At 42.8% G+C, this 23435-nt stretch overlaps 1 protein-coding gene across 1 annotated transcript in view; it reads right to left on the bottom strand.

The window, feature by feature from the left end:
- The window catches only part of LOC120980017 (intestinal mucin-like protein), a 69534-nt gene extending 48014 nt beyond the window's left edge, over positions 1-21520 (bottom strand). The window contains exons 1-6 of the mRNA XM_040408882.1: positions 21485-21520; positions 21257-21385; positions 20630-20728; positions 16658-16786; positions 10571-10616; positions 7149-7257 (exon numbers count right to left, since the gene is read on the bottom strand). Coding sequence (XP_040264816.1) covers positions 7149-7257; positions 10571-10616; positions 16658-16786; positions 20630-20728; positions 21257-21385; positions 21485-21520 — 548 coding nt within the window. The remainder of the gene's footprint in view (positions 1-7148; positions 7258-10570; positions 10617-16657; positions 16787-20629; positions 20729-21256; positions 21386-21484) is intronic.
- Positions 21521-23435: the final 1915 nt, after the last annotated feature.

The following is a 23435-nucleotide window of genomic DNA, read 5'->3' as shown; positions in this document are numbered from 1 at the left end:
GCTTCCTGTGGATGAGCGCGGCATTTTCCAGTGTTGCTATAAAGAAATACACCTCCGTCTTTATTCAAGCCAGTTTTCTAGAGTAAATAAAGATAAAAACCTATAGTAGCTAGAAGGCTGTCATAGATTTAAGAGTGTTGCACGCCCTGCCGGAGGATGCAAGAAATTCATGAGAGGCCTACGCCTCAACATAAATTTGTCACATCCACCAGCAGTACAGAGCGAATTAAGATCAGTGCATAAAACGCTGAAAAGTGTCGCACCAAGTGTCTGAATTAAATATGCTGTTTAGTCTGGGGCTCAATTGTCTGAAAGAGGGGCTGGGGGAAGCATCCTGTGTTTACAAAACGTGGCATGGAGGAGCAGTCTTTGTGAGAAAGAGGATGGATATAGTGTTGGGCGAGCATGCTCGGCCGAACACAAATTTTACTCGAGCATTGCGATGCGCGGCACATTGCAGTGTTCAGCCGAATACCGTGTGTGCTTGAGCGAGATGTTCTAGTCTCCTCCCTGCACGTTTGTTGGCTGCTACGCAGCCAATAAACATGCAGGTAAGTACTGCCATTCACTGTAATGTCGTAGCCATGTTGGCTACTGGCATTACAGTGATTGGCTAGCCGGAACGCGTCTTCAGATGCTATATAGCATCTGATGACACGTGCTTGGCTCAGTCTTAGTCAGGGAGAGCTGGAGAGCAGAAGGGAGAGATGGTGTAGGGAGTGAAATAGGAATATTTTAGCTTTTATACTTGTTATAGACCTAAAAGTCCTTTTAAGGACTATTGTTGTGTGTGGCAACAATATATATTTTTAGTGCAACCTGCACTAAATTGCTAAAACTTGTTAGAGACCCAAAAGTTCTATTAAGTACTATAGTTGTATATGGCAGCAATGTATATTTTTAGCGCAACTTGTGCTAAATAGCTTGCAATTGTTTGGCCGCTGCAGACAGCGACATTATCTGCACTACATCTCCTGTCTTACGTGTACGCAGCCTAAAAATATCTATGACATCCAGTGTACTTTTTCTGTAGACTGTGTCCGCTGCAGACAGTTACATTACCTGCGCTACATCTCCTGTATAACGTTTGCGTAAACGAAATATCAGGGACATAAATTCTGTGTAATTTTTTATTAGCCAGTGGTGACAGTGACATTATCTGCGCTACATCTCCTGTCTAACGTGTATGCAGCCTAAAAATATCTGTGACATCCAGTGTACTTTTTCTGTAGACTGTGTCCGCTGCGGACAGTTACATTTCCTGCGCTACATCTCCTGTATAACGTTTGTGTATCCAAAATATCAGGGACATTAATTCAGTGTATTTTTTTATTAGCCAGTGGTGACATCGACATTACTTGCGCTATACCTCCTGTTTAACGTGTGCGCATCCTAAATATCAGTGACATTCATTCAGTATAATTTTTTATTAGGCGGTGGTGACAGCGACATTACTTGCGCTATACCTCCTGTATAACGTTTGTGCATCCTAAATTCAGTGTAATTTTTTATTAGGCGGTGGTGACAGCGACATTACTTGCGCTATACCTTCTGTTTAACATGTGCGCATCCCATAAATATTTATGACAATCTGTGTACTTTATTTGCGCATACACTTACAAAACCTGCGCTACTGTACGTGTGACATACTTGCAAGCATATATACCATTTAATATGCGCATGGCGAGCAGTAAGGGATGGCGAAGTGGCCGTGCTACTGATGGTGCACGCAGACCCCATGGACATGGGCGGGGTGAAACTGTGTCTGCTGTCAGAGCACAAGAAACACACTCATCCACAATACCTAGCTTCATGTCCCAGTTTGCAAGGCGGCACAGGACATCACTCTCAAAGTCAGACCAGTGCGACCAGGTGGTCGGTTGGATTACAGCAGATAATGCTTCCAGTCGGTTAAGTACCACCCTGTCTTCCACAAAGTCCAGTCTCAGTAGCCAAGAGTCTAGTCAACAGAATCCTCAGCCTGATACTCCTTGCTCCCACCATGGAGAGTCTTGGCAAACAAGTGATCCCACACGCTGATATTCCGAGGAGCTCTTTTCATCGCCATTCCTTGATTTGGGCCTCCACTTGAAGAGGGACATGAGGAGATATTGTGCCCTGATTCCCAAACTCTTGAGCATTCACAGTCACAAGAAGATGATGGTGCGGAACGGCAATTAGTGTTTCACGAGGTGGATGATGATGATGAGACACAGTTGCCAATAAGTCAACCGCAATTAGTGTCTCAAGAGGTTGATGATGAGGATGAGACACAGTTGTCAATAACTGAAGTTGTTGTTTGGTCAACAAGTCAGGTGGATTACCAGAGTAAGGAAGTGGAAGAGGAGGTGGAGGACGATGAAGTCACTGACCCAACCTGGGAAGGTGGCAAGCCGAGCAGGACAGCAATACAGAGGGGGAGGGATCCGCAGCACCGCAACAGGCTGGAAGAGGCAGTGGGGTGGCAAAAGGGAGAAGGCGGGCCACACCAAACAGGCCCGCAACTGTTCCCTGGAGCACCCCCTTGTGCCAATCTCCCTTGCTAAGGGGTAGGTGTTCCACAGTCTGGCACTTTTTTGAGGAAAGTGCGGACGATAAAAGAATTGTAATTTGCAACCTGTGCCGTACCAAAATGAGCAGGGGCATAAACACTAGCAACCTCACCACCACCAGCATGATCCGCCACATGGCATCAAAGCACCCTAATAGGTATGCCGAACTCCTGGGTCCACAATCAGTGTCTGCGGGTCACACCACTGCCTCCTCTTCCACTGTGTTGCGTGCTGGCCAATCCACTGTCCAAGACGCATGCCCGGATGCCTCCCGCCATGCACCTGGACCTTCTCAAGCACCATCAGCTAGCACATCCACTTCTGTGTCCCAGCGCAGCGCACAGATGTCTATACCCCAGGCCTTTGAAAGAAAGCGCAAATACCCAGCCACCCACCTACAGGTCATAGCACTAAATGTGCACCTTTCCAAATTGCTGGCCCTGGAAATGTTGCCATTTAGGCTTGTGGACACTGAGGCTTTCCACAGCCTGATGGTGATGGCCGTCCCGCGTTACTCTGTCCCCAGCCGCTAATTTTTTTCACGGTGTGCAGTCCCAGCCTTACACCAGCATGTGTCCTGTAACATCACCCGTGCCCTGACCAACGCAGTTATTGAGAAGGTCCGCTTAACGACTGACACATGGACAAGTGCTTCTGGCCAGAGACGCTACATTTCCCTGATGGCACACTGGGTGAACGTTGTGGAGGCTGGGAGCGGGTCGTACCCTAAGATGGCACAAGTGCTACCGACGGCCAAGATTGCGGGCCCTACTTCTATCAGGTTTTCAACCACCTACGTTAGTGGCTGCAACCCCCCATTCTCCTCCTCCGCCTCCTCATCCACTTCCACCTATGAATTATCATCTTGCAGTTCAATCTAGTGGTTCAGCCGTTTCTCAAAACCTACCCCAATATGCCTGAGCTACTGATGAAGGTGCGCCGCATGTGTGCCCATTTCAGCAAGTCATCGACAGCTTCCACCGGTCTGACAATGCTGCAGCAGCGCTTCCAATTGCCAGCTCACCGACTGTTGTGCGACAGTGAGCATTGATGTCTGACCTCTGTGACATTTTACGCAACTTTGAGGAATCAACACAGATGGTGAGTGTCGATAACGCCATTATCAGCGTAACCATCCCACTTCTGCGTCTACTCAAACGCTTACTGCTCACAATTAAGGCGGACGCTTTGCATGTGGAAGAGGTGGAAATGGGGGAAGACAATACAAAGAGTAATAGCCAGACCACCCTCAGTTCGTCTTCTCAGCGCGAATTAGATGATGATGATGAGGAGGAGGAGCAGGAGACGGTTGCCTCGGCTACAGAGGGTAGTACCCATGGAAGTTTAATTCCATCTGTTAAGCATGGATGGGTAGAAGAGGAGGAAGAGGATGAGGAGATTGAGAGTTATCCTCCTGATAAGGACAGCAAAGTCTTGTCTGTTGGGACTCTGGCACACATGGCTGACTTTATGTTAGGCTGCTTTTTCCGTGACCCTCGCGTTGTACGCATTTTGTCCAACACCGATTACTGGTTGTTCACCCTTCTCGACCCTCGCTACAAAGAGAACTTTTCATCTCTCATTCCTCTGGTTGAGAGGACGAGCAAAATGGTGCAATACCAGAAGGTTCTTATGGAAAAATTGCTCCAAAAATTTCCAGCTGACAATGCTGGCTGCAGAGTATGTAGTTCCTTGGCCAACCGAGGAGGGGAGACGAAGGGAACACACAGCAGTTCCAACAGAGGCAGGGCAACACTCTCCAAGGCCTGGGACAGTTTTATGACACTCTGCCAGCACCCTCAACCTGATGCGCGGCCTACTGTCACAAGGAGGGAAAAATATTGGAGGATGGTGAAGGAGTACATAGCAGACTGTGTCAGCATCCTCAGTGTTCCCTCTGTGCCTTACAACTATTGGGTGTCCAAGCTGGACAAATGGTATGAACTGGCGCTCTACGCCTTGGAGGTGCTGGTCTGCCCCGCCGCCAGCATTTTGTCAGAGAGTGTATTTAGTGCTGCTGGGGGCATAATAACTGATAAGCACATTATTATAAAAATGAACAAGGCCTGGATTGACCATGACTTCTCTACTCCACCAGATGAAAGCGGCTGAACATAAAGGCACTTTAAATGTGGCTTTTATGGTGTACTGAATACACTGTATTCCCATGCACCTCTTCCACCACTAAAAAGGGTATATGGTTCAATCTCCTTTTTCTCATCCTCCTCCTCTATCATATCAACATGCTTATTAGGATGCCCTCGCTCCTAATGTTTTAGAGGGTCAACTCAGCAGCAGGCCCTCACACAATGTTTTTGAGGGTCACCAGCAGGCCCTCACCTATAATGTTTTTGAGGGTCACCAGCAGGCCCTCACCCATAATGTTTTAGAGGATCACCAGCAGGCCCTTGTTCATAATGTTTTTGAGGGTCACCAGCAGGCCCTAATGTTTTAGAGGGTCAGCTCAGCAGCAGACCCTCACCCCTAATGTTTTAGATGGTCAGATCAGCAGCAGGCACTTGCCCCTAATGTTTTAGAGGGTCAGCTCAACAGCAGACCCTCACCCCTAATGTTTTAGAAGGTCAGATCAGCAAGCCAATAGTTTTTGAGGGTCACCAGCAGGCCATCAATCATAATTTTTCAAGGGTGTGTATGATGCCCTCCTTTATGTTTAATAAAGGGTGTATTGTAGTGCCGGTTCCTTGTAATTTTTTGCAGCCCTTTCACTTAGTGCATAGGCTTTATGAGTGTAGGAGTCCCACTACAGGAACAATTGTACCACAATGTGAATGATGCACTCCTTTATGTGATATACAGGTTGTATCGGAGTGCCTCTTCCTTGTCATTTTTGGCAGCACTAGCACTTTATATACAAGTAAATATACAGTAAAGAATGTTTCCTAACAAAAAGTGGCGTACTACTCGTTCTTAGCAGCAACCTAGGAGTCCAAGATGCATCCAGACATCCTCCCCATGCTGTTCCCGAACCATTTCCGTGGTGTTTCCATTATTTTATGACCTTTTTCTGTGAACCAGACACCCTCCCCTCTTCAGAGCAGGGGGTGCCTGGTTTAATGCTGGGGTTCTCCCATTGACTTCCATTGTGCTCGGAAGAGCACCTGAGCATCCCGAGGTGTTCTACTCTAGCACCCGAGCACCAGATCACTTTGGTGCTCGACCAACACTAGATGGCAAATTGAACAGTCTGTAAGAAAAAAGGTGTTATGAAGTGTATCAGAAAGAGGGTGGCAATCTTTGTTACAAAGAGAGAGAGGGGATGGTGAGCAGTATTTGTGTGAAAGAGTGGAGTATATGTAGCAATTAGTGTGGATCGAACATGCTCGGCCAAACACCAGTTCGGCTCGAGCATCTCGATGCTCGGCACATGGCGGTGTTCGGCCGAATACCGCATGTGCCCTCACTGTAATTCCGTAGCCATGTTGGTTACTGGCATTTTGGTGATTGGCTGGCCGTAACACGTCATCGGGTGCTATATAGCACCCGATGACGCATATTCGGCTCAATCTTAGTCAGGGAGAGCTGTGCTGAGGAAGGGACAGACAGTGTAGGGAGTGATATAGGAATACTTTTAGTAGAAAAACTTTTCAGAAACCCAAAAGTCCTTTTAAGGACTATTGTGTGTGGCAGCAGCAATATATATTTTTAGCTGCGCCACATCTCCTGCGTAAAATGTGCGCATCCGAAAACTATCTGTGACATCCAGTGTACTTTTTCCGTAGACAGTGTCCGCTGCATACAGTGACATTAGCTGCGCCACATCTACGTACAGTGTAACATGTGCGCTTAAAAAATTGATCTGTGATATACAGGGTACTTTTTCAATAGACGGTGTCCGCTTCTGACAGTGACATTACCAGTGCCACATCTGCAGTGTAACGTGTGCGCTTAAAAAATGTATCTGTGACATACAGTGTACTTTTTTAATAGACGGTGTCCGCTTCTGACAGTGACATTACCAGTGCCACATCTGCAGTGTAACATGTGCGCATCCAAAAAATATCTGTGACATTCATTTTACTTTTTCCGTAGATGCTGCGAACAGTGACATTACCGGTGGTACCTCTCCTGTATAACGTTTCCTCATCCCAAATACCTGTGACTTTCCCTGTAATTTTTCATTAGCCGCTGGTGACAGCATTGACATTATCTGCGGGATATCTCCTGTGTGACGTTTCCTCATCCCAAATACCTGTGACTTTCCCTGTAATTTTTCATTAGCCGCTGATGACAGCATTGATATTATCTGCGGGGATATCTCCTGTGTGACGTTTCCACATCCCAAATACCTTTTTAAATTTGTTTGCGCATACACTTCGAAATCCTACGCTACTGTACGTGTGACATACTTTCAAGCATATATAACATTTAATATGAAGAATGCGAGCAGTAAGGAACATACAAACTCCGTGCAGATGTTGTCCTTGGTCATATTTGAACCTAGGACTCCAGCACTGGAAGGCAGTAGTAAGTTGCAAATAGATTTTTATTAAAATGGCAGAAATGTTTCTTTAACATATAAAGTAAATTTAAAAAAAGATATTGGGCTATCGATGAAAATCCTAAATTACTACTTACTTTCTGTAACTTGGACACAATCCTTCACAGTATGATAAACTAACGTTCGCTGAACAACCGTTCTGAGTAATCTCAGTTACATTTGTCTGTACTCTACATGTTTTTGGAGCTGAAACATAGAAAGCAATTAGTTTATTTAGCAATAAAATAATTATATGACTTTCTTCATGCAAAAATAGAAAAATGAACCATAAAAATATAAGGATGCATGAACATGAATTATCTAAAGCATGCATGCTGGATGAGAACCTAGCCTATGGCAATACACTTGAGAGGATTGCTAGATGATAGTTGTTTCTTGAAATCACATTCAGCAAGAGGGTCACAATTAAAAGTAGGGGGTAGAGCAATATTATTGGTTGGGAAAATCAAACACGACTCAAATGATGGAGTTTTTTGAGGTATCTGTCAAAACGAGTTATTGACTTTTTTCAATAACTTCAGGGGTCCGTGTACACAAAATTGCCACATGTATAGATCCTGTACTGTAGTACACATATCTGAATTTCTCAGGAAATGTAAGTCTACTATGTGCCTCATATGGTTCCTCTGTGAGACACCATTTTCTTCCTTAGAAGCAATACATAATTTGGTATCCTTATGGAATCCATGAGAAACAAAACCCCTGTGTGCCATGTAATGTTCCTTATATGTTTTTCAAGACTGCTCAGGAGATCATGAACTTAATACATGGAATATGCTGTAAGAAAGTGTATTGTTGATCCACTTTAGTCCAGAATTATAGTACTACGCTATGCTACTAATAATTAACCCCTTAAAGGGTATGTGTCATCATAAAATGACCTATTGTTTAAATAAAGTTTTTATGTTTAACATATTTTTTAAGTATTTTTGATGTTTGTGTTGAAGGGTATGTTACATACATAATTAAGTACTGATTGGTTCTGTCCTCTTTAATTTTACCATAAAACCTTTTATATATATTTCTTGTAATGTAGTGAGGCATACAGTTAGTTAGATAACATACCCCTCCCCCATTGAGCTGAGAAGGCCACATTTCTGAGTGATTATCTAAGAGACATGCGTGCTGCACACTGGACATCTGTAGGAGGAGGGGTTGAAAGGTATAAACCTTGTGCACAAAAACAGTTAATTAGAATTTCATTGAGAGCACCATCCAGGTAGGATGTTTTAAGGTCACTATCTCTCTCTTGTATCATCATGGGGCATCAACCATGAGCTACGACAAGTGGGCAGGCGTCCCCCCCATATTGTATTGTGCATGCCATGTGATTGATTATTATTTATATCACAGTAAATATTTTTATCAATTAGCCTGTTAAGCCTATTTATTCTCAAATGGTCAAATGGTCAAACAATGCTATTTTGAATTTTCCATGTCAATATCTATATTTAAACAAAGACCATAAAATCCTGCAGTTTTTGCACTAGCCACTAAGCCTAATAATAGGTGCCACTTCTTTGTCTGTACAGATCACTTGACTGCAGTTATCTGCTTATCTGTCATTCTAATCCTGCCTATAATGATATCACCTCTGTGTATAGATAAGACATGATCCACCATTCACAATAGGTGATTGTCAAAGCTTAGTTATTCTTTCCTTGTATAACGACCTCTGCTCAGGTAACAGAGCATGCCTAGAAAACTCTCCCATAGAATTCAATGAGGTACCCCCTGTCCATTGTGTTTAAGGCCCATGGGGCTGCCGTAAAGCAATTTTCTTAAAGAGTAACTAAGCTTTTAATGAAGTTTTTTTTTTAAATGTCCCAAATGCCCTAATAATACTTGTTCTAATATATTTTATTCATGGATTTTGCATTTTTACTGGCGATATTTCCCCCTAAAGCGCAAATTTCCCTGTGGGCTTTAAATTCCCTATTCTCCACACCGCTGAATTCTCTGTGGTGTACGGAGTCCACAGTTTGTGAATGGAGCCACAGAGAACGGAGTACAGGCAGAAGCACACATTGCTGCTCCTGCCTGTGCCCCTTGAGGTTTTCTAAATGCTGGCATAGCACAACATTTTTTTCTTTGCCTCACCATATTCTGACTCCCATACCTTTTTTATATTTATGTATGTAGAGTTGAATAATGCCTCTTTTTGCAGAGTGATCTTTATTTTTAATAATACGATTTGGGTGTGTACAACTTTGGATAGTTTTTTTTATTCAATATTATTTTTTTTGGGGGGGGGGGTTGAAACGACAAAAACATTTAACAGTTTTTCAGGAGAAAAAAAAACTTTTATATTTTAATAGCATGGGCATTTTTAGATGCAGCGATACCAGAGATCTTTGTTGTCTCCGACCATGGACTCCCGAAACCCACCCAGCTTCTGAGCTGGCACCATCTTTAAAGACCTGTATGTATAGTACAGGTATAGCAGATGTTATGAACAGGTTAAATGTGGATATCGACACCACAATAAATTACTAAAATGGATTCCCTATTTTCTGTGAAAGGAGCAACTATGGAGACGGTTTCCATCCGATATGGGCTTTTTCTCTTATTTTTTTTTATATTGTAATTTTTATTACTGTATGACTGAAGAGGTTATTAAAATACACCTGGTTGACTTTTATGCTTTTTTTAAATATTTTTTACACAGTAAATAGGGCGGAGCCCCTGTTACAGGGGAAAACTGCACATGGAGCATTTTGCACATACAAAGATGATTTGGGTTTGCCAAGAGCCAGCAGCTGTTCTCTGACTCAGTGACATATAGATGAGAGTTTTCTAGGCATGCTCTGTGACCTGTGCAGAGGTCAGGAATGAGCTGATGAGCTGCGATTACCTATTATGAGTGGTGGATCCTGTGTTATCTGTATAGAGGTGTTACTTGTCTTTGTAATTCTGCCTGTGGTGATAATAGCTACTGAGAAGTTACCTCTACAAATAACGTAATATTAGACCTAGTGGACAGTGCACAAATGCAGGATTATATATACATTTGTTTTAGCGATAGCGATATGGAAACACATAAAAAAGTGATTTAAACAATAGGTCATTTTCTGATGACACATTTCTTTTGAAGGGTGAAAAGGACTGTATCAATGAGGTTTTTCTAAAACAAAAATGATAAAAAAGTGACATGTCACCAGTGTCCCTCTGTTTCTGTTTTGCCAGTTCCTAGTTCCCTGCTACTCTCCACTTCCTTGACACATAAGATTGGACGTTACCCTTTTAGACTTCAGCCAATCACTGGTCACCTCTTTGAGTGACAGGTTGAGCAATCATTTCTTGTATGCTGAAAGGGACCAGGAAGTAGAGACCAGCAAGGACCCAGGAGCATGGAAACCGGACATTGATGTGGTATCATTTGTTTGCTATTCAAACCTTTTGTTAAAAAACAAACAAACAAACAAAAAAAAACACCTTTAATGATTTACACAAATTTTCAGTGAGTTTTGTAGTCAAGTGAATAATAACAAATCATTACCTTTACAGATACTGCAGCAACCATCTGGAGTTTTCTCAAATAAACCCTGTAAAGCATAACTTTCATATTAAAACTTTAACACTAGTGGGAAAGTCATTAAATGTCAAATACTGTTAGAACATTATATTACACTAGGATTTATAGCCAATGTAGTTATTATAACAACATGGAAACATCTTGTTATTTAACGTTTCTGTTTTATTAGTACTGTATATTGTGCTAGTCAATGGTGCCTGATCCTTTTCTTTTTCGTTACAGAAAAAAATGGATCAGGCACCCATTAACTTACAATAGTTTGTTCAGTTTTGATTTAATGTAACTGAAATGGAGCCATCAGGATATAGTCAATGGAACAGATCCTTTTAAGGACTGATGCACGTGGCCGTTCCCCAGCCGTGCCCGTATTGTGGCCCGCAATATGCGGGCACTGGCCATGTGCTCACCGCATCATGGATGCGGACCCATTCACTTGAATGGGTCCGCATTCCAGAAGGTGAAGCGCGGAACGGGGGGACGGAATCCCATGGAAAAACTATGGAGTGCTTCCATAGGGGTTCTTGTCCGTGCCTCTGCACCACAATAAAATAGAACAGGTTCAATTTTTTTATGGTGCGGACGGATCACGGACCCGTTCAAGTTGAATACATCTGGATCCACCTGTGGAATGAATCCACACTGATGTTCCCCGTTCATTGGGGACCGCAAATTTCAGTCCCCAATGCACAGAACGGCCGACCAACGGCTTTGTGCATCAGCCTTAATTCAGGTTTTAAGATCCTCTGCCTGATCTCAAAACCTGAATTAAAAGCGCAGATTTGATGGTTTTATCGCAGATCAGGTGTTGCCTGCAGTCACGGTTCCAGAAAGTGAACAGTGTATGGAATAGGAACACCACAGCTCTGTAGACTGTTTCCAGGCAGTTCTTGGCTACTGCTGCCCCCTTGAATGGGAGCGGAGCTGCAGAAAGCCGGCATGACCAAAAAAACGGTGTACGGAGCCTTTCGCTTCCCAGTCCGTCCACTGTGTTGGAACAGTTGGATCACAGTTGGATCACTAATTTGCTGGAGGTCATACCCCCCAACCAATCTAATATTGATTACCTGTTCTATGGAAATTACAGTGTAATAAATACACAGGCAATCATAGAAATGGAGTAAATTTTGAATTCCACAGCAGGACTTATCTGTTATGGTATTGCTGCGGGTTTTCATTAAAGATCTTATCATCCACTGCAATGGATATGATTTGAAGCTAAATTTGCATCAAAACCCACACAGAAATTTGCATCTGTCACATGAGGATTTCATCACGCATAGTGGTGCGGTGGTTTAAGAGCATAATATTTTAAACATGCAGGCCGGCTTGTTATGTTGTGAATGTGACATACAATATGTTTGCTTGTAGGTTACAGACAATCTGTGTTTTTATCACATTTACAGAATGCAAACTATCGCACAGTAAAACTTTAGCATATACTGTAAGGCCACCAGTGTTCCCGACTTGGCAGCTGCTGAGTAGTGATGAGCGGCAGGGGTCATATTCGAATATTTTGTAGAATATTTGTTGAAAATTTGCAAATTCAAAAATTCACGATTTTTTTTACTCGAAAAATCGGCAAGGTAATGGTTGTGTAATATGCAAATTTTTGTAATTTGAATTTTCGGATTCAAATTTATTTGCGAATTTTTCAACTTACAACTATTAGACAAAGAAGATTATAGCACTATATTAGCTAAATTGCTCTATATTTGATTTTTTTTCGAATATTCATAATATTCTAAAACAAGAATATATAGCAATATAGCGAATATTCGAAAAAAAACGAATATAGAGCAATTTAGCTAATATAGTGCTATAATCTTCTTTGTCTAATAGTTGTAATTTTTTTCTCATCTGAAGTTCAGATTGGAAAAAAATTACAACTATAAAAAAAAAGATTATTGCACTATATTAGCTAAATTGCTCTATATTCGTTTTTTTCGAATATACTCTATATTGCTAACTTTGTTTTTTCGAATATTCGTAATATTCTAAAACAAGAATATATAGCAATATAGCGAATATTCGAAAAAAACGAATATAGAGCAAAATTTGCAAACACTACTACTCCTAAAGTCAAGTATATTGCAGCCTTCTTATTGGCCCACAAGCTAGAAGCAGGGAGGGATCATGTGTACTGATTAACAAAAAAAAAAAAAAAGGGGGAATTTTTTTTTTGAATATTCGAAATTACGAATATATTTAACTATATTCGAAATATTCGCGAATTTTCAAAGTACCTATATTCGCGATAAAAATTCGAAATTCGAATATTCGTGATCAACACTACTGCTGAGCGGGGTCGGCTGAGAGCTGGGCAAAGCTCCACCAAAGAGCATACAGTAAAACCCCTGCACCATGCTGTATAATATATAGTATTATCCATACATTGTGCCACACAATATATAGTATAACACCTACACTGTGTAGGGGTTATACTGTATATTATACGGCATGATGTATGGATACACCAGCATATTAGCATATGACAGTACCAGAAAAGTGTATGATATGACACAAATCTCATGTACACTTTGCAGATTTTTTCCATGCAGAAATTGACCCGCATTGTCAATTCGGTTTGTGGTTTTAGCTGTGGATTTCACTCTTCTCAATGGAAGGGTGAGATCTGTGTCAAAACTGTATCTAATCTGTACCACAAAAAAAAAACTGTTGCAGATTTGTGTGTGGATAGGCTGCAGAAACACACATAAATCTGCACGGAAAATCGTGCGGATCTTATGTGCGTTCACCCGCACTCGTGTGCAGGTGGCCTAAGTGGCCCCTTAGATGGGCTTAGAATATGTCAGATAATAGCTAACGAGCATTCATAGGAACGAATACCTGATGACAAGCAAAACGTTCATCGGGTAATAGATCATTTGTGCAGACACAAAAATCGTCTTTTGCCAGCAGCAGATCGTGCTGTGTAATCACGCACTTCTGCCGACAAACAACGATGGGGACGAGCGATGGCATTAGTGATCATTTCTCCCCATACTGTGGAGGAGATTGCTGCATGTAATAGAAGTGGTCTCCTCCGCTGACGAGCAAGCGATTGCCGGGAAGGCAGCTTTCTTCCCGACAATTAGGGGCATATTCGGTGTTCTGTAGATTGTATTATTTTCCCTTATAACATGGTTATAAGGGAAAATAATAGCATTCTGAATACAGAATGCATAGTAAAACAGCGCTGGAGGGGTTAAAAAAAATAAAAAAAATTTAACTCACCTTAGTCCACTTGCTCGCGTAGCCCGGCATCTCCTTCTGTCTCCTTTGTTGAACAGGACCTGTGGTGAGCATTAAATACAGGAACAGGACCTTTGATGACGTCACTCCGGTCATCACATGATCCATCACCATCGTAAAAGATCATGTGACGTACCATGTGATGACCGGAGTGACATCATCAAAGGTCCTGTTCCTGTAATTAATGCTCACCACAGGTCCTATTCAACAAAGGAGACAGAAGGAGATGCCGGGCTACGCGATCAAGTGGACTAAGGTGAGTTAAATTTTTTTTTTTTTTTTTAACCCCTCCAGCGCTGTTTCACTATGCATTCTGTATTCAGAATGCTATTATTTTCCCTTATAACCATGTTATAAGGGAAAATAATAACGATCGTCTATTAGCAACCGTGCGTGAAAATTGCACCGCATCCGCACTTGGTTGCGGATGCTTGCGATTTTCACGCAACCCCATTCACTTCTTTGGGGCCTGCGTTGCGTGAAAAACGCAGAATATAGAGCATGCTGCGATTTTCACGCAACGCACAAGTGATGCGTGAAAATCACCGCTCATGTGAACAGCCCCATAGAAATGAATGGGTCGGTATTCAGTGCGGGTGCAATGCGTTCACCTCACGCATCGCATCCGCGCGTAATACTCACCCGTGTGAAAGGGGCCTTAGGGAACAGCATGGGGAGGATGTCTGGATGCATCTTGGACTCCCAGGTCACTGCTGGGAACAATGCTGTCCGAGAAGTGCTGCCAAAAATTACAAGGAAGAGACACTCCGATACAACCTGTATATCACATAAAGGAGGGCCTCATTCACATTGTGGTACAATTGTTCAGGTAGTGGGGCTCCTACACTCATAAAGCCTATGAACTAAGGGAAAGGGCTGCCAAAAATTACAAGGAACCGACACTCCAATACACCCTTTGTTACACATAAAGGAGGGAATCATACACACCCTTGAAAAATTATGATTGATGGGCTGATGGTGACCCTCAAAAACATTAGGAGCAAGGGCCTTCTGGTGACCCTCTAAAACATTAGGGGCGAGGGCCTGCTGCTGATCTGATCATCTAAAACATTAGGGGTGAGGGTATGCTGCTGAGCTGACCCTCTAAAACAGGGATGGCCAACCTGCGGCTCTCCAGCTGTTGCAAAACTACAACTCCCAGCATGCCCAGACAGCTTACAGCTATCAGCCTACAGCAGGGCATGGTGGGAATTGTAATTTTACAACAGCTGGAGAGCCGCAGGTTGTCCAGCTCTGCTCTAAAACATTAGGGGCGAGGGCCTGCTGCTAATCTGACCATCTAAAACATTAGTGGTGAGTACCTGCTGCTGATCTGAGTTGAACACGTGGGCTAGACATGGTATGTGTGTGAGCTTGCCAAGCTCCAAAGCCGCCACCGAGTTACGGCCATTATCAGACACAACCATGCCTGGTTGTAGGTTGAGTGGCAACTGGCAAGAGCCACGGCTCAGTCTGGTCTCTTATACCCTGCCACAGCTCTGCGGGCCGCGGCAGTGTGCTGTTTGTTACCTAAGCAAATTTGTTTCAGCAAATTTGTTTCAGTTACCTAAGCAAATGCTTCCAGCTATTGACTGATGGCTGACTGGTGCTGCAAGATGAGAATTCAGAGGTGGAAGTGGAGGAGGAGGCGGAAGAGGGATTTTATCACTGAGTTATTACCCAGCTTTCCTAGTGTCAGATTTTATCACTGAGTTATTGCCCAGCTTTCCCAGTGTCAGATATCCTCCTAGTGTAGATCGCAAATATTCGCTAATTTTTATAGCAAATTTTCCATGCAAAAGGCTACACTAATAAGCTTGTCATAAGACTCAGTCTAATATTCTTGTCAGAAGACTATGAAACCAATAGATGGCGCTATTGAGTTATGAACAGCGCCCTCTATTGGTTTCATAGTCTTCTGACAAGAATATTAGTCTTGCCATCCACAGATCCCCCTCCCCATAACAGTGCCATCCACAGATCCCCCCCCCATAACAGTGCCATCCACAGATCCCCTCCATAACCGTGCCATCCACAGATCCTCTCCATAACAGTGCCATCCACAGATCCCCCATGGCAATGGACCCACCATCTTTTCCCAGCCCCTAGTAGTTCCTATGTGGGAAACTGGGAATGTGAAAAGAAAAAGATAGGTTACCATGGCAGCCAGGAAGCTACTGAAGCCCTGGCTGCCATGGTCAGTTCCCTAGACTGGATAAGATTGTCTTGGAGACAGGGAGGGCTGGGCAGGCAGGGGTAGTCTTATACGGCGAGTATAGCCCAAACCCTATATTTTAAATGGCGTCTTATACGCCAGAAAATAAGTTATGTATTAAGAGCCAGCAGAAGCTCTGTGCCCCATTCCTACATGTGGTGGACTGTACCATCTGCCCAATGCAGCGGGGGGAGCTTTTGTTTGCGCTTTTTGACAGTGTTCTTTACTAGTTTTCATGCCTTTATCAAAGAAAGAGCAGCGCAGTGCAATAAAGATACACCATCTCAGGTGCAGCATACAGTATACTGTATCTTTCACAGGGAAAATTAAAATGACTGGACTAAAACCACCCTCCATCTCAATATCTTGTTCTACCAGCTTGTACTTCTGTCTCACACCTCTCCTGAGCGGTTCTCCCACCAGAGCAGCCCGCTTCCAACAGAGGCCCATCTGGCCTTTGTCAGAATTGCCAGATGGGCAGTGTGACCCGGGCTATATTTGAGTCTGGCCTAAGTATGCTACATAAGTTGCTTGCCTGAGGTTCATTTTCCTATATGGAGAGATAAATTATATACACAACTTACAGATGTACACTCCTTCGCATCTATTGTGGGACAAACTTGTGTGTTTGACGATGTTATAAAAGTATTTTCATAAACTTCACACGTGTATCGTGTACAGTTGTCATCCGACAGGAACCGTGACTCTCCAGGCTGAAAATAAAAATGCAAATAATTATCTTGCAAAGCTTGTATAGGGCATCAAACTGGGGGGTATGGAGAGGAGTGACAAAATGAACTCCAAGATCAAAAGAAATCCAGGATCTAGGCTAGGATCACATGGCCATGTTATGCTACTTTCACACTAGCGTTAATAATTTCCGGTATTGAGATACGTCTTAGGGTCTCAATACCGGAAAAAAACGCTTCCGTTTTGTCCCCATTCATTGTTAATAGGGACAAAACATAACTGAACAGAACGGAATGCTCCAAAATGCATTCCGCTCCGTTCTCATACCGAAGAGAAACCCGCAGCGTGCTGCGGTTTGCTTTCCGTCCTGGGATGCGGAGCAAGACGGATCCGTCATGACCCACAATGCAAGTCAATGGTGACGGATCCGTTTTCTCTGACATAATCTGACACAATAGAAAACGGATCTGCCCCCCATTGACTTTTAATGGAGTTCATGACGGATCCGTCTTGAGTAAGTTAAAGATAATACAAACGGATCCGTTCATAACAGATGCAGATGGTTGTATTATCAGTAATGGAAGCATTTTTGCTGAACCCTGCCGGATCCATCAAAAATGCTAGTGTGAAAGTAGCCTTAAAGACTTTTGGCAGTTTACCTGCCATAATAACTTTGGAACGCTTTTACTTATCCGAACCATTGTGAGATTGTTTTCTTGTGACACATTGTGCTTCATGTTAGTAGTAAATGTGGGTCCTTATTTTCTTCCTTTATTTATTTTAAAAAAAATCAAAATTTACAAAAAAAATTGAAAAAAAATAAATTGCAATTTTCTAAATTTGAATTTCTCTACTTTTAAGACTGATAATAATACTTCATACAATATTCCCCATATGTCTACTTTATGTTGGCATCATTTAGTAAATGTTATTTGATGTTTTTTAGGATGTAAGAAGGCTTAGGATACTTTCACACTAGCGGCAGGGGACTCCGGCAGGCTGTTCCGGCGGGTGAACAGCCTGTCGGATCCGTCCTGCCGCTAGTTCACGTGTGTCCCAGGACTGCCGCTCCGTTACCATTGACTATAATGGGGGCGGAGTTCCAGCGGCAGCACAGCAGCGCACACCGAGAGGCAGCTGGACTAAAAGTACTGCATGCAATACTTTTAGTCCGGCTGCCTCTCGGTGTGCGCTGCTGTGCTGCTGCTGTAACTCCGCCCCCATTATAGTCAATGGGGACGGAGCGGCAGTCCGGGGGCACAAGTGAACTAGCAACAGGATGTATCCGGCAGGCTGTTCTGGCTAGTTCCCCTGCCACTAGTGTGAAACTAGCCTTAGAATTTTATAAAAAATTTCCAAAACAATTTTTTTAAGCACCAATTTTGTTATAAAGTATTTGAGGGGCTTATGTAATAGAAAATACCAATAAATTACCCCAATTTATAAACTACACCCCTCAAATTATTCAAAACTAATCTTACAAACTTTATCAACCCTTGAGGTGTACCACAAGAATTAAAGGAAAATGGAGGTAAAATTTCAAAATTTCCCCCTTTTTTGCAGATTTTCTGTTAATCAATTTTTTCCATATAACACAGCAAGTGTACCCCTACAGTGGAAAACCCCACAAAGTAACCCCATGTTGGAAAGTACACCTCTCAAGGCATTTATTAAGGGGTATTCTAAGCACTTTGATGCCCACAAGCATTTTACAGAACTTAGAAACACATGGCTGTGAAAATGAAAAATTGTATTCCTTCCAATAAAATAATCTTCCAATAAAATGCCCTAAATTTTTCATTTTCACAAAGGGTAACATGAGAAAAAGCACCCCATAGTTTGTTGCCCATTTTCTCCTGAATACGGCAACACCCCATATGCGGCGATACGCAATTTGTCTATTTCTTTTATTTTTGTTTTACACACTAAGAGCATTTTTTTGAAAGAAAAAAAATCCTGTTTTTGTATGACTATGTTCAGAAAGCCATATATATTTATTTATTTTCTGGGTATTTTCATATGTGTGTGCTCATTTTTTGCAGGATGAGCTGAAGTTTTCAATGGTACCAATTCTAGGTACATTTGACTTTTTGATCGCTTGGTATTAAACTTTTTGTGAGGCAAGGTGACCAAAGAAATTGCTGTTTTGGCAGTTTTTATTTTGTTACAGCCTTTACCTGATTGGGTGAATGACGCAATATTTTTATAGAGCCGGTTGTTACAGACACGGCGGTACCTAACATGCCTGTTTTTTATTTTGTTCAATTTTATATGACTTGATTATGGGGAAAGTGTTTTTTTTTTTACTTGAAACTTTTTATTTTTTTTATTTTTGTCCCACTATGGGACTTTAACTTTTGGGGTCTGATCTCCTCTACAATGCCTTACAATACATCATGTTTCGTAACATGTTTCACTGTTGGAAATACACTGACAGTGTGCCTATGAGTCTCATAGGGTTCCATAGGAAGGGGTTAATTGATTGATCATTGTTATTAATCTGCAATACTGCACAATCAATCATCAACAATCATTAAAGAGGTGGTCCAGGCTTTTTCTATTGATGATCTATCCTCAGAATACGTTGTGCGCGCACTATAACCTGACGCTGCACGCTGTCAGGTGACAGCGCAGCGCGGGCCGTAGAACACAGGGGAGCGAGATGCCGGACCCAGAGATGAAGAGGAGCCGCGGCGCAGGAGAGGTGATTTATCTGAGGTCTGATAGGGGTAATAAAGGTCTGATCTGAGGTCTGATAGGGGTTAATAAAGAGCTGATCTGAGGGGTTAATAAAGGGCTGATCTGAGGTCTGATAGAGGTTAAAGGGATTCTGTCATCAGATTAAACCCCTCTAACCTAAACATATGCTCATATCCAGACTAATAAGAAGAATCCTAAGCTGGCCATATTAAACCTCTATTTTCCCAAAAAACAGTTTTTTATAACCTGTCAATCACTTACTTAAGGTGCCCAAGGGGAGGTCCGTTAATACAGGGTGCCCGGCCGCACCCCTCGCCGTCCAGTGCCCAGTGCCGCCTTCCCTGTCTTCAGCGCCGCCTTCTACAGCTCAGCGCTGCCTCCGCAATCCTCCCTGTCCCTCTGCCAGATCCTGCTCACTAGGCTCAGCCTGATGCGCCCGTGCGAACTCCTGGCAGCGGCTTTGTTGAGCGAAGTGCGCATGCGCCGGCCTGATGCGCACTTCGCTCAACGAAGCCGCTGCCAGGAGTCCGCACTGGCGCATCAGACTGAGCCTAGTGCGCAGGCGCGGGATCTGGAAGAGGGACGGGGAGGATTGCGGAGGCGGTGCTGAGCAGTAGAAGGCGGCGCTGAAGACAGGGAAGGCGGCGCTGGGCACTGAACGGCGAGGGGTGCGGCCGGGCACCTTGTATTAACGGACCTCCCCTTGGGCACCTTAAGTAAGTGATTGACAGGTTATAAAAAACTGTTTTTTGGGCAAATAGAGCCAACGTGAGGTTTAATAAGGCCAGCTTAGGATTCTTCTTATTAGTCTGGACATAAGCATATATTTAGGTTAGAGGGGTAAAATCTGATGACAGAATCTCTTTAATAAAGTCAGTGAAGAGGGGGGAAGGGGGGGATGGTGTGGAAATTCGCATCTGCCACTAGTATATTATAAATGTAAATTATAAATTGACTACCAACAAAGGGCTTTATTCATTTATAATTTACATTTATAATATACTAGTGCCAAAAGCTAATTTCCACCACCTCAGTGACTACCAACTAATATAATATATACAGTATTATAAGATATAAAATATTGGTATAAATTATCGACTATAGGCCTGAAAGTTCACAGATTATCGGTATCGGCTCTAAAAAATCTATATTGGTCGAATCCTAACCTTTAATACATAGTTGGATCCATCAGGAGCTTTCACAATGCAAGACTTCTGAACACATGTTCCACAGCAATCACTGTTAGATGCTTCATAATCATAACCCTATGGTGGAAAGGACAACTCATTTACATACATGCCAAATTAAAATAACTAAATAAATAAATATATAAAGTATTTATATGAAGATCAGAGACTATTTAATGTGAATAACCTTACGGACAAATTTGGCTTATGGTTATTTTCTAACAGAATCACAGATGTTGAAAAAGGAAACCTGTAGACAAGAAGTTAATTTTGCTAGAAATAAAATAAATGAAATAGTGTGTAATTTGGCCATACAAATACGGCCATTAAATATGGACACTTATTAATGCTAACACCAAGGATGGATTGGCCATAGACTCTACAGGGAAATTCCCGTTGGGCTGATGCCCAGGGGTGCATCTGAGCTCTTATAATGGCCACTGGTCAAGTACATAATCTAATGCTCTCATCATTAATTAATGAGTAGATATTTGTCGGTGGACTTTGCATCCTGTAGCCTCAGACATCAATATTTATTGCACAAAATGTTCCACGAACAGGTATTCATGGAAGCTAGCTAATGTATTTGATATGTTTTATACTTACCTCTGGGCAATGGATCATGCACAGAACAGGTTTACAAACAAAGGTATTAAATCCGGTTGTGGGGTCCTTATCTTCAGAACATGTACAGGCCTTACAGGATGTTCTGTTTGCTAAAATCTGTTGCCCTATCTGTAAGTACATAATATAGTGGTCACCAGATAATCAAGCACACTTATCTACTTTATTTCCTATGATCAGTAGATAATAATTAACAAATATTCTACTTACCTGGTATATAGCCCCATCTTCTATGCAAACATTCATGGGTCCTGTCATAGAAAAATCGTAATAATTGTAATTTCTTTACTTTATTTCCTTAAAGGGGATTTCCCATCACATACAATGGGTGCATATCACTAGAATATGCCCCCATTGTCTGATAGGTGCGGGTCCCACCTCTAAAACCTATCAGACAATGGGGGTATATCCTAGTGATAGTGATATGCCCGCATTGTTTGTGATGGCAAAACCCCTTTAAAGGGGTTCGCTAGGAATTAAGAGAATGAAAATACTTAAATATTATTTATTATAAATATATTCCCAAATACCTTGTTTTAGCTATAATGGCTCATTTTGTCTAGGGAGTAATCATTAAGAAAAAAAAAATGGCTGCCATCCTATTAGTACACACAAAACCTGTCCTAATATGACAGGAGGACAAGTTACCTCACAACACTGAGGTAAAGAGCTGCCTCATCCTCCTCTCAGGGATTATGATAATGAATACAGATTATAAGATCTTCATCTGAATCTCTGTAGGAATAGAGTTTATGAGGCGACATGAAGTATAGAGAGGATGGACAGGACAGACTGTGGTAATGTGGGGCTGTGGTAATGGAGACTGCATACAAGTGCTGCTGCTCATTATCCACATCCCACCTCCTCTCTATATTTCATGTCTCTTTTTGAACTTCCTTCCTACACAGATTCAGCTGAAGATCTGTCACGGATGTAGTAGGGGAGAACACCAAAAGACAACAAGAAGGAAGGGAAAAGACACTAGGCTTCACCGCTAGGGAAGGAAAAAGGTCACCACCTATAAAACCCTGCTCCTGGCCCTAACTCCTATCCGTATGGGCACCTCTCGATGGTAGAGATGCCCATACACAGTAACCTAGAAAACCCTGGTGGCCCTCGGATCCCATAATGGTAAGGACAGGGCAGAGACAACCTGCTCCTTCCCTGGTGAAGGAACCAGCGTCTCGCTGAGGCCTAGTAAACAACAAAGGTGGGGGGAATACAAAACACAACAAGCGGAACACTTAACTTCTGAGGCTGATGGATGATGGATGATGGATGAACAGAACTTCAACTAGAACCACACTCCAGCTCTTCCAAAAACCAAATGAAGCTATCCAGAGCAAGGAGTGATGGGTAAAGTCAGACTAAATAGGGGAAGGTAAAGGTCGCATGATCCACACCTGAAGAGCACGTGCACAGGTACCACAGGCTGACACATAGTCCTCAATACACTTACGCAACCCCGGCCAGCAGAATCTGCGAGAGATGAGATCGACAGTCGATCTGCTCCCAGGGTGCCCAGCACGCACCGTACAGTGATGTTCCTCGAACACCTTGTGACGTAATTTGGAGGGAACAAACAATTTCCCCTGAGGACAAGAATCCGGAGCATCCTCCTGTGTCTCCAACACCCTGGCCTCGAGATCAGGATAAAGAGCGGATATAACTACCCCTTCAGATAAAATGGGACTAGGGTCATTAGACTCACCCCCCCCAGGAAAGCTACGTGACAAAGCATCCGCCTTGACGTTCTTAACCCCAGGGCAGTAAGTGACGATGAAGTTAGATCTGGTGAAAAACAATGACCATCTGGCCTGCCTTGGGTTCAGTCGCTTAGCCGACTCCAAGTAGGCCAGATTCTTGTGATCCGTAATTACCGTAATAGGATGAATTGCTCCCTCCAACCAATGCCGCCATTCCTCGAACGCCAACTTAATGGCCAGCAATTTCCAATTCCCCACATCATAATTCCTTACAGCAGTCGAGAGTTTTTTTTTAGAAAAAAATGCACATGGGCGCCATTTACTGGGTGAAGAACCCTGCGACAATATTGCTCCTACCCTAACCTCAGAAGCGTCAACCTCAACAATAAATGGCTGAGACACGTCCGGTTTCACCAGAATAGGGGCCGAAGCAAAACATTCTTTCACAGCAGAAA

Source organism: Bufo bufo, chromosome 10 (genome assembly GCF_905171765.1).
Source record: "Bufo bufo chromosome 10, aBufBuf1.1, whole genome shotgun sequence".
Lineage (NCBI taxonomy): Eukaryota > Metazoa > Chordata > Amphibia > Anura > Bufonidae > Bufo > Bufo bufo.
The sequence above is the reverse complement of the archived record's forward strand: the minus strand, read 5'-3'. Positions and strand labels throughout refer to the sequence as shown.